The following is a 13214-nucleotide window of genomic DNA, read 5'->3' on the forward strand; positions in this document are numbered from 1 at the left end:
GGAGCTGCTGGCTACATATAGCACGATTTTCAGATGGTATCTGTGTACTTCTCTACACAACCTCTTGCTATAACTGTAAACTATCCATACTTGATAGTTGGAGAATTTTCTTATGTAGGCCAGGGCCAGTCACTTAACCTCTCTGAATCAGTTTTTTTTTTTTGCGTTAATGAAAACTATCTCAGAGGTTTTTGTGTAGGTTACTAGAGAAAATCTTATAAAAATGCCTTGCAATAGTAAGCACCAAGTAAATACTATTATTTACTATTATTTCATTGCTATTTTAATCAGATAAATTGCTTCACTCTTTTAATAGGGGAATTTAGAGTAGTTTCATTACATCATGAAAATTATTGGGCAGATTTTTAATATTTTCCATTTCACATTCCCACCTACTATTTACTTTTTGCATGTGAAATAGCTTATTGGGGATGTCTGCACAATGCCATAATCCAGTCATCTCTTTGAAATTTTTCTCCTTTGACTTTATAGCAAATGGCCACTGCAGAAGGACTGATCCAACGATCTAAAGGGAAGGAGAGACCCTTTGTTCTTACACGTTCTTTCTTTGCTGGATCACAAAAATATGGTAAGGACTGGTTCATATGATCAGACTTAAAAACACAAGCTAGCAATCTGTCTCTTTTGACCATATATGGTATATGGTGCTACTGTGTTGATGCCTTCCTTTTCAGTAGGTCAGGTCTTAGAGTGTAGAGAGCAATGTGCTCTGAAGTGTGCATTTTGTCCTTTGAGACTGAGTAAACCAAATTTAATAAAGTTTAGTTACTTTTTTCCCACTGAAGAACTGGACACTTAATTGTTGGGAGAATGACTTCAGAGTATCTGTCTGCTGGGATGGTCGTATTTTTTTTTTTTTAACATCTTTATTGGAGTATAATTGCTTTACATTGTTGTGTTAGTTGCTGCTGTATAACAAAGTGAATCAGCTATACATATACATACATTCCCATATCTCCTCCCTCTTGTGTCTCCCTCCCACCCTCCCTATCCCACCCCTCTAGGTGGTCACAAAGCACCGAGCTGATCTCCCTGTGCTATGTGGCTGCTTCCCACTAGCTATTTTACATTTGGTAGTGTATATATGTGAACGCCACCCTCTCACTTCGTCCCAGCTTACCCTTCCCCCTCCCCGTGTCCTCAAGTCCATTCTCTACAACTGCGTTTTTATTCCTGTCCTGCCCCTAGGTTCTTTAGAACCTTTTTTTTTTTTAGATTCCATATATATGTGTTAGCATATGGTGTTTGTTTTTCTCTTTCTGACTTACTTCACTCTGTATGACAGACTCTAGGTCCTGGGATGGTCATCTCTGATCCTGTCTCTTTGATTTATCAAGACCAGAGAAAATATACTTTAACACATTCCTTCAACCACCTGTTCCACTCGGCAATGTGGTTTAAAATAGACCCAGCTTTTGCTTGCGGTCAGCGTCGTCTATAACTGGATCCGGTTTACTAGCTAATGCAGATCTAGTTCAACTTAACCACCCTGCGGCAGGAAGGCTATTTTAAGTCCCCTGGCCTTGCATAAATAACCTGAAGCTTAGGTCCTAGTTTGAGGAATCCAGCCTTTATTGTACCACAGACAATATTAGGCCTCCTACTCCACCCCTGAAAACCAGCCCCAATGGCACTCTGGAAAAGGCCAAAATATAATCATCGGGCAAAGATTCAAGTACAGAGATACTCAGCATTAGTCCTTAAAATAAAAAATAAAGAAAATCCAAATATCCAACAATACGGGAACAGTTATTAAATTATGGTATATCCGTATGATAGACTATCATAAGGCTATTTAATATAGCAGCGTTAATTGCATGAGAAAATTTTTGTGACATCATTATAAAAGAAAAAAACAGTAGAAAGCCTAAATGTTTATATATTATCCTGATTTTGTTTAAAAAATAAATATATGTAGGTAGTAATCTAAGTAATTATAATACTGTGGTGATTATGAGTGATTTTAATTTTCTTCTTTTTACTTATCTCTATTTTCCAAATTCTCTACAAGTATCCTTTTTAATCACTATAACAAGTAAAAGTCTTTGAATGAAAACATTTATAAGCAGCAGTTTAAAAAAGATAACGGGGGTGGAGGAGGGATGGACTGGGAGTTTGGGGTTAGCAGATGCAAACTATTACACAGAAAATGGATAAACAACGGGTCCTGCTGTGTAGCACAGGGAACTATATTCAATGTCCTGAGAGAAACCACAATGGAAAAGAATTTTAAAAACTGCATATATATGTATAACTGTATCACTTTGCTGTGCAGTGGAAATTAGCACAACATTGTAAATCAACTATACTCCAATTAAAAAAGTAGATAACAGAAGATACGCATACTAAGTAATCTTTGATCTCTTAAATATTGGCTCACTGCCTAGTCTTCAGTACTCTGTGTGAAGCTGTCGATTTGCCCCAAAGCATAGCAAGTGAGGCATTACAGAGAACACTGCTGTGTCAAGTTCTATGCTGAGACCAATAGCCAGAGAGAGCTTTCAACAGAACAACCACATGAGACCTGAAAACATCTGAACGTTTACATGAACTTTGTTTCTCGATAAGAATGTTGTCATGTGGGTTTCAGCATCATTATGCAGATATGTACATATCTCATCTGAAGTCAAGGAGAAATTATGAGAATACTATTTTAAAAGAAAAGTCCCTCAAAAATATTTTTCTTTGCTCCCCATAGGACAGCCTAAAATTTCTACAGAATATTAAAGCAAAAATAGCTACCAAAAGTATTTTGGTAAAAGATTGACAAAAGTGTTTCAGGTGTAATCTAGACTTAGTAACATAAGATATTTTTTCCTTTTATGAACCTCTTTAGTGTTATATATCTTTACAAGATCTTATCAACTATTCAGTGAGCAAGAGCACTGACTTTAGAGTCAGACTGCCTGAGCTCAAATCCTACCATATCCATTGTTTGCCATGTTTCCCTCACTGTAAAATAAAGTTCAACAGTGTTTACCTGATAGAGTTGTTGTAATGATTAAGTGGGATAATACAGGCAAAGCAACGTAACACCTGGCTCAGTGAGGGCTCTGTAAATGTTAACTATTGTTATTGCTGCTGTTATTATGTCTCCCTTGTACCGTCTTAAGTCCTCTTATAGAGGATTTTGTGGAGTTGGGGGCGGTGTGTGGCGGATAGGCATATAGATCAATGGAACAGGATAGAGAATCCAGAAAGAGTCGCACACATATATGATCAAATAATTAGCAACAAAGTTGCTAAGGCAATTCAATGGAGAAAGGAGTTTTTTCAATAAATCGTGCAGGAACATGGGGTATCCATGTGGGGGAGGAGGAAGAACCTTGACTCTTACCTCACACCATACACACAAAGTAACTCAAAATGGAATATAGACCTGAATTATAAAAGCTACAACAAACAAAAAGCTTCTAGAAGAAAACATAGAAAATCTTTGTGACTTTGGGGTGGCAAAAATTTCTTAGATAGAACACAAAACACATGAACCATAAAATTAAAAAAGATAAATTGGACTTCATCGAAATTAAAAACTTATGCCCTTTCAAAGATATTGTTAAGAAAATGAAAGTCAAGCCACAGACTGAGAGAAGATATTTGCAATATACATATATATCTGCCAAAGGACTTGTATCCAGAATATATAAAAAGAAAGAAGTGTTTTCCTTTATGTTGGTTTGCCTATTACAAATAAGGAATCTAAATATGAAATTGAGTACCTGGGCTGATTTGTGATTTTTTTTCTTTTAATACCTTCTTACTGATGACCAAAGGTGCTGTGTGGACAGGTGACAACACAGCAGAGTGGAGTTACCTGAAAATTTCTATCCCTATGTTACTCACCCTCAGCGTGACTGGGATCTCTTTTTGTGGAGGTAAGATGATATCCTCAAGCTTGACGTGAGAGAAAATCAAAGGGAGGGTGTTTTCTATTTTTTTTTTATTATTAATTTTTATTGGAGTATGGTTGCTTTACAATGCTGTGTTAGCCTCCACTGCACAACAAAATCAATCAGCCATACAAAGGGAGGGTATTTTCATCGAAGCTGGTCACAAATCCCTTCTTGTGAGCTGTTTTCAACAGGGATACTCTATGGCCATACCACCCTGAATGTACCCGATCTCCTGTGATCTCGGAAGCTAAGCAGGGTCGGGCCTGGTTAGTACTTGGATGGGAAACAAGGGTAAACATGGGAAAGAGAAAATTAGGAGAGTGAAGGAGAGCAGACTAGAGAGGAGAGTGAAGGGGACGCTTCAGAGCTGTGTGTGTATTGTCTGAACTGAGGACATGAAGAAAGTCATCAGAAAGTGAGCCACAGTGTTTCTTTCCCTCATTCTCTTACTGCTCCCTCCTTAGACACTCTTGATAACTGAGTTTCTCTTCTTGAAACATGCCTTTTCTACCTGAAAGTGAGAAAAATGTAGAGAACTACAAAGAATTTAGCAAATCAGAAATCAGCCTTACAGAACTCCTGTGACACGTTTTAACTGTTAAATACACACACACACACACACACACACACACACACACACACACACACTCTTGGAAAAGATAAAGTTAATTAAAATAAGATTCTCTGATGGGCTGCCTTTCCCTAATCCTAATACTTCCCTGCAGGTGAGAGATCCCAGTATGGCAGGTGCTCAGCATGGCTACAGGTCCAGCTGCTCCTTGTTTTCAGTGGGCCTGGGAGCACCTTAATATCACTTTTTGATAGATGTGGTTTTTTATGGCATTGGTCCACATTCAATACAAGGAATCTGTATCCTGCTTAAGGGATAAGCACAAAATTCTCCCTAATAAACCTCTAATTCTGATTATATCTTTCCCTTTAGTTCTTTCTATAATTTTTATCTTGCTTCAGCTGTTGATTTAAAACGAAATCAATTGCCAAACCGCCCCCCCACCCCTAAACACAGGCTTATTGAATCAGGCAGACATTTTGCAATTTCTGGGTTACCTGGGCTCAGGACATACAGAAATGTTGATCTTGCAGTAAAGCCTTTTGACAGGAAAAAAATATATTCAAAGAGCGTACTGTCAGATCCCCAAACCGCCTTGAGTTTTTTAGTATGTGCTCCCTAATTTGAGGTCACAGTTTTATGCTGTCATTTTTGAGTGCGCATACAGCGCCTTTGCCCTGTCCGTCTTCAAGGCCTTATCTTACCTGGGTACATCGTCTGTTAGACGCCTGGGTGTCTGACTCAGCCTTTCTTAATTGACTAATCAGCGGATGTAGGCGGCTTCATCGGGAATCCAGAGGCAGAGCTGCTAGTGCGGTGGTACCAGGCCGGAGCCTACCAGCCCTTCTTCCGTGGCCATGCCACCAAGAACACCAAGCGACGGGAACCCTGGCTCTTTGGGGAGGAGCACACCCGGCTCATCCAAGAAGCCATCAGAGAGCGCTACACCCTCCTGCCCTACTGGTATTCTCTGTTCTACTCTGCACACGTGGCTTCCCAACCCGTCATGAGGTAAACAGGCTTCACCAGTCACACCAGCAACCAATCTCTACCAGAAGATCCCCTCAGCCACTGGCAATGGAGTGATTACAGTGATTGCAAAAGAAAAACCAGGTGTTTAACCAAGTGCCAATCAGCTTATTGAGCACCAACTGTGAGCAGGGTCAGGCAGTAGAGGTCACAGAAGATAAAAACTAGATCTCCTGCTACTTGGTGGTTCAAGTGTTAATATTTGGTAGGAGATAGAAATAGGAGAAAGAAAGAAAAGGAAAAGGAAGTGACTTTGTAACTGAATTCATCCAATATTTAACCCATGTAGTTCCCCTACAAAACTTGCCACCGCAAAATGTATCTCTTTGGCTTGAGGATTCTTGGGGGCTGATTGTTTTTAAGAAACAAAAGGTTCAGGAAGTCTTTCTTTTTAACCTCCTCCCTAACTGCCTAAAAGAATTTAGTTAAAGGACCTGGTCCAGGGAGTGCATTATCACCAGAGATATCTACAAGGAACATGAGCTAAGCATGGTAGGGGGAACGTGGAGACCGAAGTACTCTCTGTGTCCCACTGTCTCTGCATGGCCCAGCAAACATTTGTTTACCAAACATTTGTTTTTCCATCTCTGAGTGAATATCCTTCCTCCCCTTTGAAGTCCCAAACCCACTCCCTTCTCCTTTTCTCAGGTGTTATATAAGCCTCAATTGCCTATCCTGTCCTTAGGCATCATATTTTTATGGAACCCCCCTCATATGTACTAATTACATTTGATTTTCTCCTGTTAAATACTCTCATGTCAATTTAATTCTTCAACCAGCCAGAAGAACCTAGACGGGTAGAGGAAAGTTGTTTTTTCGTCCCGACACCCACAAGCATCCTCTCATGAAGAACAACTTATTCTGCCAGTCTTAGCTCTATCTTACCCTTAGGACTTTTCCTGGTGTATGAATTATATTCTGATTCTATTTTGAAGACAGGATGTGAATACCAACTTTCTGGGTTAGAGAACAGTACACACAGAGACACACATAGTAAGCACATCAAGACCTCTAGATTAGCAGTTCCTCAGCCTGGCTCAGATCAGAATCATCCGAGGAGCTTTTTAAAAATACAGATTCCAAGGCCATACCACCAAACCTACTAGAAATCCCTTGGTTAAGTTCCAGGGATCTATATTTGTTAGAAGTTCCCCTGGTGATTTTAGACATCAACCAGGTTTAGAGACCGCTGCTTTGTTATATTTAGTAGGAAAGGAATAGATTATTACAAAGGCTAGTGAATAAACTAAGTTTCTCTTATTAAAAAATATCTTCTCCTCATGAAATTGAAAATAATATTAGAACCATTAGGTTAATATCCAGATACATAGGTATTGAAAGTTTTATGATTTTTATAAGCCCAAGTGCCTCCTAGTTAGTTGTGTACAATAACAATAAAACAAAACCCAAAAGCCACACAAGTTTCTGAAACCTCCAAAAAATGTTGCCAGCTTGAGAACAAGAAAAACCAATTATTTTTATTTAAATAGGCAATGATTAACGATTCATGAAAAGCAGTGACAGAATGAAAAAATGGCACAGATTTTACAACACTATAAAATTCAGTTTTACAAACATTTAATTTGTTTTACGCCAAACGTGTTAGGCATTTGGACTTGGACAAAGCTCCGATTCTGTCTGTCAGAGTAGTATTTAGTGCTCAACAATAAGAAGGGGAAATTTCAGGTACCAGAATTCTCAAGCTTTCATTGACCCATTTAAGCTAATACATAGCTCTTTCACATAAGAAAAATATATAGTAATCATAACAAGTGCTCATAAAATCTTTTGTTATAAATTTATTTATTTAATTTATTTATTATTTTTGTCTGTGTTGGGTCTTCATTGTTGCACGTGGGCTTTCACTAGTTGCGGCGAGCGGGGACTACTCTTCGTTGCAGTGTGCAGGCTTCTCATTACGGTGGCTTCTCTTGTTGCGGACCATGGGCTCTAGGCGCGCGGGCTTCAGTAGTTGTGGCTCACGGGCTCTAGAGCTCAGGCTCAGTGGTTGTGGCGCGCGGGCTTCTGTAGTTGTGGCTCACGGGCTCTAGAGCGCAGGCTCAGTGGTTGTGGCACACGGGCTTAGTTGCTCCGTGGCATGTGGGATCTTCCCGGACCAGGGCTTGAACCTGTGTCCCCTGCATTGGCAGGCGGATTCTTAACCACTGTGCCACTAGGGAAGCCCTCATAAAATCATGAATCATACAAAAAGAGTCTTGGCTTTTTCCAATTTCCTTTGAATAGTTATAAAACTGAAAATGTAAGTGACTGAATTATAATAAAAATCTAATGATGTTGAAGTAAGAAATTTCTTTTTTCCTTTCCCCAGGCCTCTGTGGGTAGAGTTCCCTGATGAATTAGAGACTTTCAGTATGGAAGATGAATACATGCTGGGTGAGCATTTCTTGATTAATTATAGTTTTGATAAATACTTTAATTATGTTTTTCTTATTGTATTTTCTAGTGTAAGAACGCTAAAAAATCCCTAATCTCAAGAAAGCCAAAAACAAAAATAAAAGAAATTCCATCACCAAGATCTTTAGTGTATTAGTGGGATCACAGCTCTATTCTCTTGTCATGCAGAGCTTCGCATAACATGTTAACTTCATATAAACCCATTCTATTTGTGGATGCAATTTGGGATTCTGGTCTGGGTCCACTACTAAGCCTTATGATACCACCACAGGGAAGGGAAGTAGAAAAAAGTAAACCAGATAGTAAAGACTCAGAAGAGCTTATTTCATATGCAAGATAGGGTTGTTTGTTTGTTTGGGGTTTGGTTTTTTTTGTTTGTTTTGTTTTTTGGGTTTTCTTGGTTTTGATTTTGGTTTTGGTTTTTTGGGGCTTTTTGTTTGTTTGTTTGTTTTGGTTGGCCTCTTCTTTAACAAGGGTTAACCAGATTTGGAACATGGAAGTTTATCATTTGGGGAATGGGGTCAAGAAGCCAGGCTCAACATAGAGTTACCCAAAAGGTGAATTCCATTTCTAAAGAGTAGAAACCCCAAAATGTAAACAACCTCTCTTTTGGTCTCCACTCATCCTTAGGTCTCAAGTTTCAAAGCTACTTCCCTGGAGAAAATTTCCCTGACCAAAATTGCTTCCTAATACCTAATTCCACCTGCATTAGTCAAAGTCAGTCCCTCTTATTATATAACTTTCATTCCATTTTGTACTTTCATCTTTTTGGTATTTGTCTTAACTCTAATTAATTTGTAATTACTTGTTTAATATCTGTCTTTACTGACTGTAAACTTCATGAGGGTGGGGACCATGTCTGTCTTATTTGCCACTCCATCCCCAGAGCCTTAGCACAGTGGCTGGGACTCAGGAGGAACTCAACGAATATTTGTTGAATTAAAGAGCAAATTCATAAATGGATGAATTTTACATATGGTGGTGCCAAGATCAAAATGAAATTAATAATCCAGATTGCCTTTAAGAGAATTACAGGCTTCCAGTGATACCTGCCCAAGGAAGAGGACCTGAGTATCTACGTGGACCACACTTCTGGGTCACAGTTGTAGACTCACCACGATCAAAGTCACGTTTGGCAAACAATGAAGCACTTAGAGAAGTGCAATGGTGCTTTCAGATGACAGTTATGCACAAAATGAGGCTGTGCCAGACTTGTCAGGGTCCCTGCCTGTAATCCTACTATACCATAGAAGGATTAATGATAGGTAATAATACAGTTACCTCTTTGAGCACCTTTTCTCTTTCTAACTAACAGTGCATCTCCCGGATGAATCATTGGTTCAACTCACCAAGATCTCTACCTTCAAGAAGTTCAGTTGAGTGGTCTTTGAAACCACAAAGAGAAGGGATGTTTTCAGACCTCTTATCATGATATTCAACTTTATTTCTTCTCCATTTTTCAGGAAGCGCTTTATTGGTTCACCCAGTCACAGAACCAAAAGCTACTGTGGTTGATGTGTTTCTGCCAGGATCAAATGAGGTAAAAGTAAATGACAAACATCCGCATACCTTACATGCCTCACGTCTCTTCCCTTCAAACTTGGTGGCTTAAAATGACAAAAATTTGTGCTCTCACAGCTCTGGAGGCTTGAAGTCTGAAATCATGGTGTCACCAGGGCTGGCTCCTTCTGGAGGCTCTGAGGGGGAATCTGTTCCATACCGCTCTCCTAGCTTCTGGTGGCTGCCTGCACTCCTTGGCATTCCTTGGCTTGTAGCTGCATCGCTTCAGTCCATGCCTCCATCTTCACAGTGTGTGTCTGTGTCTCCCCTACCATTGTCTCTTATAAGACACTTGTGATGTTATTTAGGGACCATCTGAATAATTCCAGATTACCTCCTTATCTCAAGATCCTTAATTTAGTCAAATCTCTTAACCATAGAAAGTAATATCCACTCCGTCCAGGGATTAGGAAGCAAATACATCTTTTTGAAGAGCCACCATTCAGCCCACTACACTTGTCATTACTGATACGACAATAACCAGGCTTTTCTACAGAGTGCTCATGAATGATGTTCTTTCTGCTTGGTTTCTCTAGTAATTTGTAGTTCTGAAGGTGGGGCTCTTTATAAAGGTTCCCCTGCCAAGCAGAAACCCGAGAAAAAAGTTAAATATAACAACAGCTAAATAAATTGTCCTGCCAAGCATTTCTGCTGAGAGTTTCTCAAGTCGATTCTGACAAAGCGTAGGTTCCCACTGAGAAGAACTAGCTCCCTTTCTGACTTAGCCACAAATTTCTATAATGACCTATTAACATTGCAATCACATTGTTGTAACTATGTAACCTATTCCTTCAACACTATTTCCCAGACTGGTCTGTGATTGTTTCTCTTGCTACATCTTCCCAAAGCCTGGGTAGGAGAGCCAAGCCGTTTCTTGCCAGAACTTTACCTTGCTGGTTAGCTAGTATCGCATCACACTGTGCAGGGAGCTATCTAAAGGCCTTGCTGTCACCTTCCCCGTGTTTCTGTGTGGCCCATTCCCTCTCCCACGAATCTGTTTATCAGGGAGGGCTTCTCTGACACTCTGTTTAAGATTATAAACCGGGGCTTCCCTGGTGGCGCAGTGGTTAAGAATCCACCTGCCAATGCAGCAGACACGGGTTCGAGCCCTGGTCCGGGAAGATTCCACATGCCGCGGAGCAACTAAGCCCGTGTGCCACAACTACTGAGCCTGCACTCTAGAGCCTGTGAGCCACAACTACTGAGCCCGCGTGCCACAACTACAGAAGCCCATGCGCCTAGAGCCCGTGCTCCGCAACAAGAGAAGCCATGCAATGAGAAGCCCACGCACTGCTACGAAGAGTAGCCCCCGCTCTCTGCAACTAGAGAAAGCCCGCATGCAGCAGCAAAAACCCAATGCAGCCAAAAATAAATAAATAAAATAAATAAATTATAAAAAACCAAAAGATTATAAACCACTCCCGCTGCCCTGGTACTTTCCAGCCCTCCTTCATCCTTTATATTTCTCCGCAGAACATGCCATTTTAAACATTCTATGTATTTACTTTTATGTTTTGTTTATTATTTATCTCTCCCATTAGAATGTTAGCTTTTTGAGGGCAGTGATTTTTATCTGTTATGGTCTCTGCTGTATCCCCAGCATCTAGATGGGCACGTGGCCCATAGTAGGCCTTCTGTAAGTACTTGCTGGGTGAGGAGCTTGGTGACTAAGCTCCGGGTCTGATCTACATTATGTTTTGTATCAGTTGTATGCTTCCTAGGCTGGAGATCTTTGAATATGGCACCAGAGCACACACTCTATACCTCTCGTTTCAGTTAGTTAGACTGGAAATGGTCAACAGGAAATCCCCAAATATTGTTTGAATCCTTTTTTTTTTTAACCTTTCACTCCCACCAGCTTTTTATCTAAAGCTAGTAGAATTCACCAAAGAAAGACATTAGGAGAAAAGAAAGCTAAGACAATATCCCTTGTAAACACAGATGCAGAAATCCTTGGCAAAACATTAGCAAATTGAATCCAGCCAAAGATAATACTTCATGACAAGGTGGGGCTGATCCAGTTGAATTAAGAGTTCACTGTAGCTAGCAATTGTCAGGTCACAGCCCTCTCACATTCACAGCAGGACAATGACAGATTCAACAGCCCAGCTTTATAAAGGCTCTGGTAATCCCAGGAGGTGAACTTGTGAAATAGACTCTGTGGCTGCCAGAAATTATATTGAACTAGAAGAGAGAAAAAGGTTTGTTTTCATGCTGCTTCTGATGGTATCTTAAGGATTTATCCCACCAAATTACTTTGCAGGACTTTTTTGGCACTTTAGCAAGTAAACCCCCTTGACAGGCCTCTCAGGTAAGAGTTTGAACCTCATCCCTGAATTGAACTCTGTTAAGAAACAATGACAATATAGTAGTAATCCAAGTTTCCATTTGTTTTTCTCTAAGATCTGTTTCCTTGTCTGACACTTTTTTTTCTCCTGACTCATTTGTAATCTGTTTGCTTGCAATGTGCTTTTCTGCTTTGTTGTGGTTTTCTCTCTTCCATTGTCTTTTTCACTACTAGATCATTAAGTTTTTTTGTTTTTTTTTTTAAAATTATGTATTTATTTTTGACTGCATTGGGTCTTCATTGCTGCACGCAGGCTTTCTCTAGTTGTGGCGAGCGGGTGCTACTCTTTGTTGCGGTGCACGGGCTTCTTATTGCGGTGGCTTCTCTTGTGGAGCACAGGCTCTAGGCGTGCGGGCTTCAGTAGTTGTGGTACGTGGGCTCAGTAGTTGTGGCTCACGGGCTCTAGAGCACAGGCTCAGTAGTTGTGGCACACGGGCTTAGTTGCTCCGCAGCATGTGGGATCTTCCTGGACCAGGGCTCGAGCCCATGTCCCCTGCATTGGCAGGCGGATTCTTAACCACTGCTCCACCAGGGAGGTCCCGATCATTAAGTTTTTATAAGCCAACTGGACTATAAAATACATGAGGGCAGGTTCTATGTCTTTCTGTTCACTCGTGGGTACCCAGCAATGCTGGGCACACGGTAGATTGATCTATAAATAACTTTTGGATGGATGAATGGAAAAATGAATGGCCTTTTAGTCAGCTTAATCTGTCACAGTACTAGGTTTTTCCTTTGGAATCTTTTTAAAAGCATATGTTCTTCCTAACTTCTACTCAAGGTGTTTTTTTTTTTTAATTGTATTTATTTTAGCTTTCTGGTTATTTGAAATCCAGATAAATGGATGTTTTACTAAATAATGAAATTGTGAACAGAGTTGCTTATGCACTCTTTTTCATTAGGGTCTGTTTCTTTTCAGGTCTGGTATGACTCTAAGACATTTGCTCATTGGGAAGGAGCATGTACTGTAAAGATCCCAGTAGCCTTGGACACGGTAAGTTATTTTCAGACTGTTATTTTTACCTATTGTGCTGTATTAGTCTACTCGGGCTGCCATGACAGGATACCATAGACTGGGTGGCTTCAACAACAGAAATTTCTTTTCTCACAGTTCTAGAGGCTGGAAGTCCCAAATCAAGGTTCCAACCAATTCGGTTCCTGGTGAGGGCTCTCTTCCTGGCATGTAGACAGACACCTTGCTGTGTCCTCATATGGCAGAGGGAGAGAGTGAGCTCTCTTGTCTCTTATAACACTAATCATTTGGATCAGGGCCCCACTCCTATGACCTGATTTAGTCTTAATTACCTCTGTAAAGGCCCTGTCTCCAAATACAGTCACATTGGGGGTTGGGGCTTCAACGTGAATTTTGTGGGGACAC

The 13214-nt window shown here is 40.3% G+C and overlaps 1 protein-coding gene across 5 annotated transcripts in view; it reads left to right on the plus strand.

Annotated features, from left to right (window-relative positions):
- GANC (glucosidase alpha, neutral C) overlaps positions 1-13214 on the plus strand; it is a 79078-nt gene that overhangs the window by 45977 nt on the left and 19887 nt on the right. For all 5 annotated transcript variants that reach the window (XM_082388739.1, XM_082388741.1, XM_082388742.1 and 2 more), the window contains 6 exons: positions 493-589; positions 3795-3896; positions 5253-5496; positions 7844-7908; positions 9393-9469; positions 12756-12830. In XM_082388739.1, coding sequence (XP_082244865.1) covers positions 493-589; positions 3795-3896; positions 5253-5496; positions 7844-7908; positions 9393-9469; positions 12756-12830 — 660 coding nt within the window. The remainder of the gene's footprint in view (positions 1-492; positions 590-3794; positions 3897-5252; positions 5497-7843; positions 7909-9392; positions 9470-12755; positions 12831-13214) is intronic.

This window comes from Balaenoptera borealis (assembly GCF_965194805.1).
Source record: "Balaenoptera borealis genome assembly, chromosome: 3".
Classification (NCBI taxonomy): domain Eukaryota; kingdom Metazoa; phylum Chordata; class Mammalia; order Artiodactyla; family Balaenopteridae; genus Balaenoptera; species Balaenoptera borealis.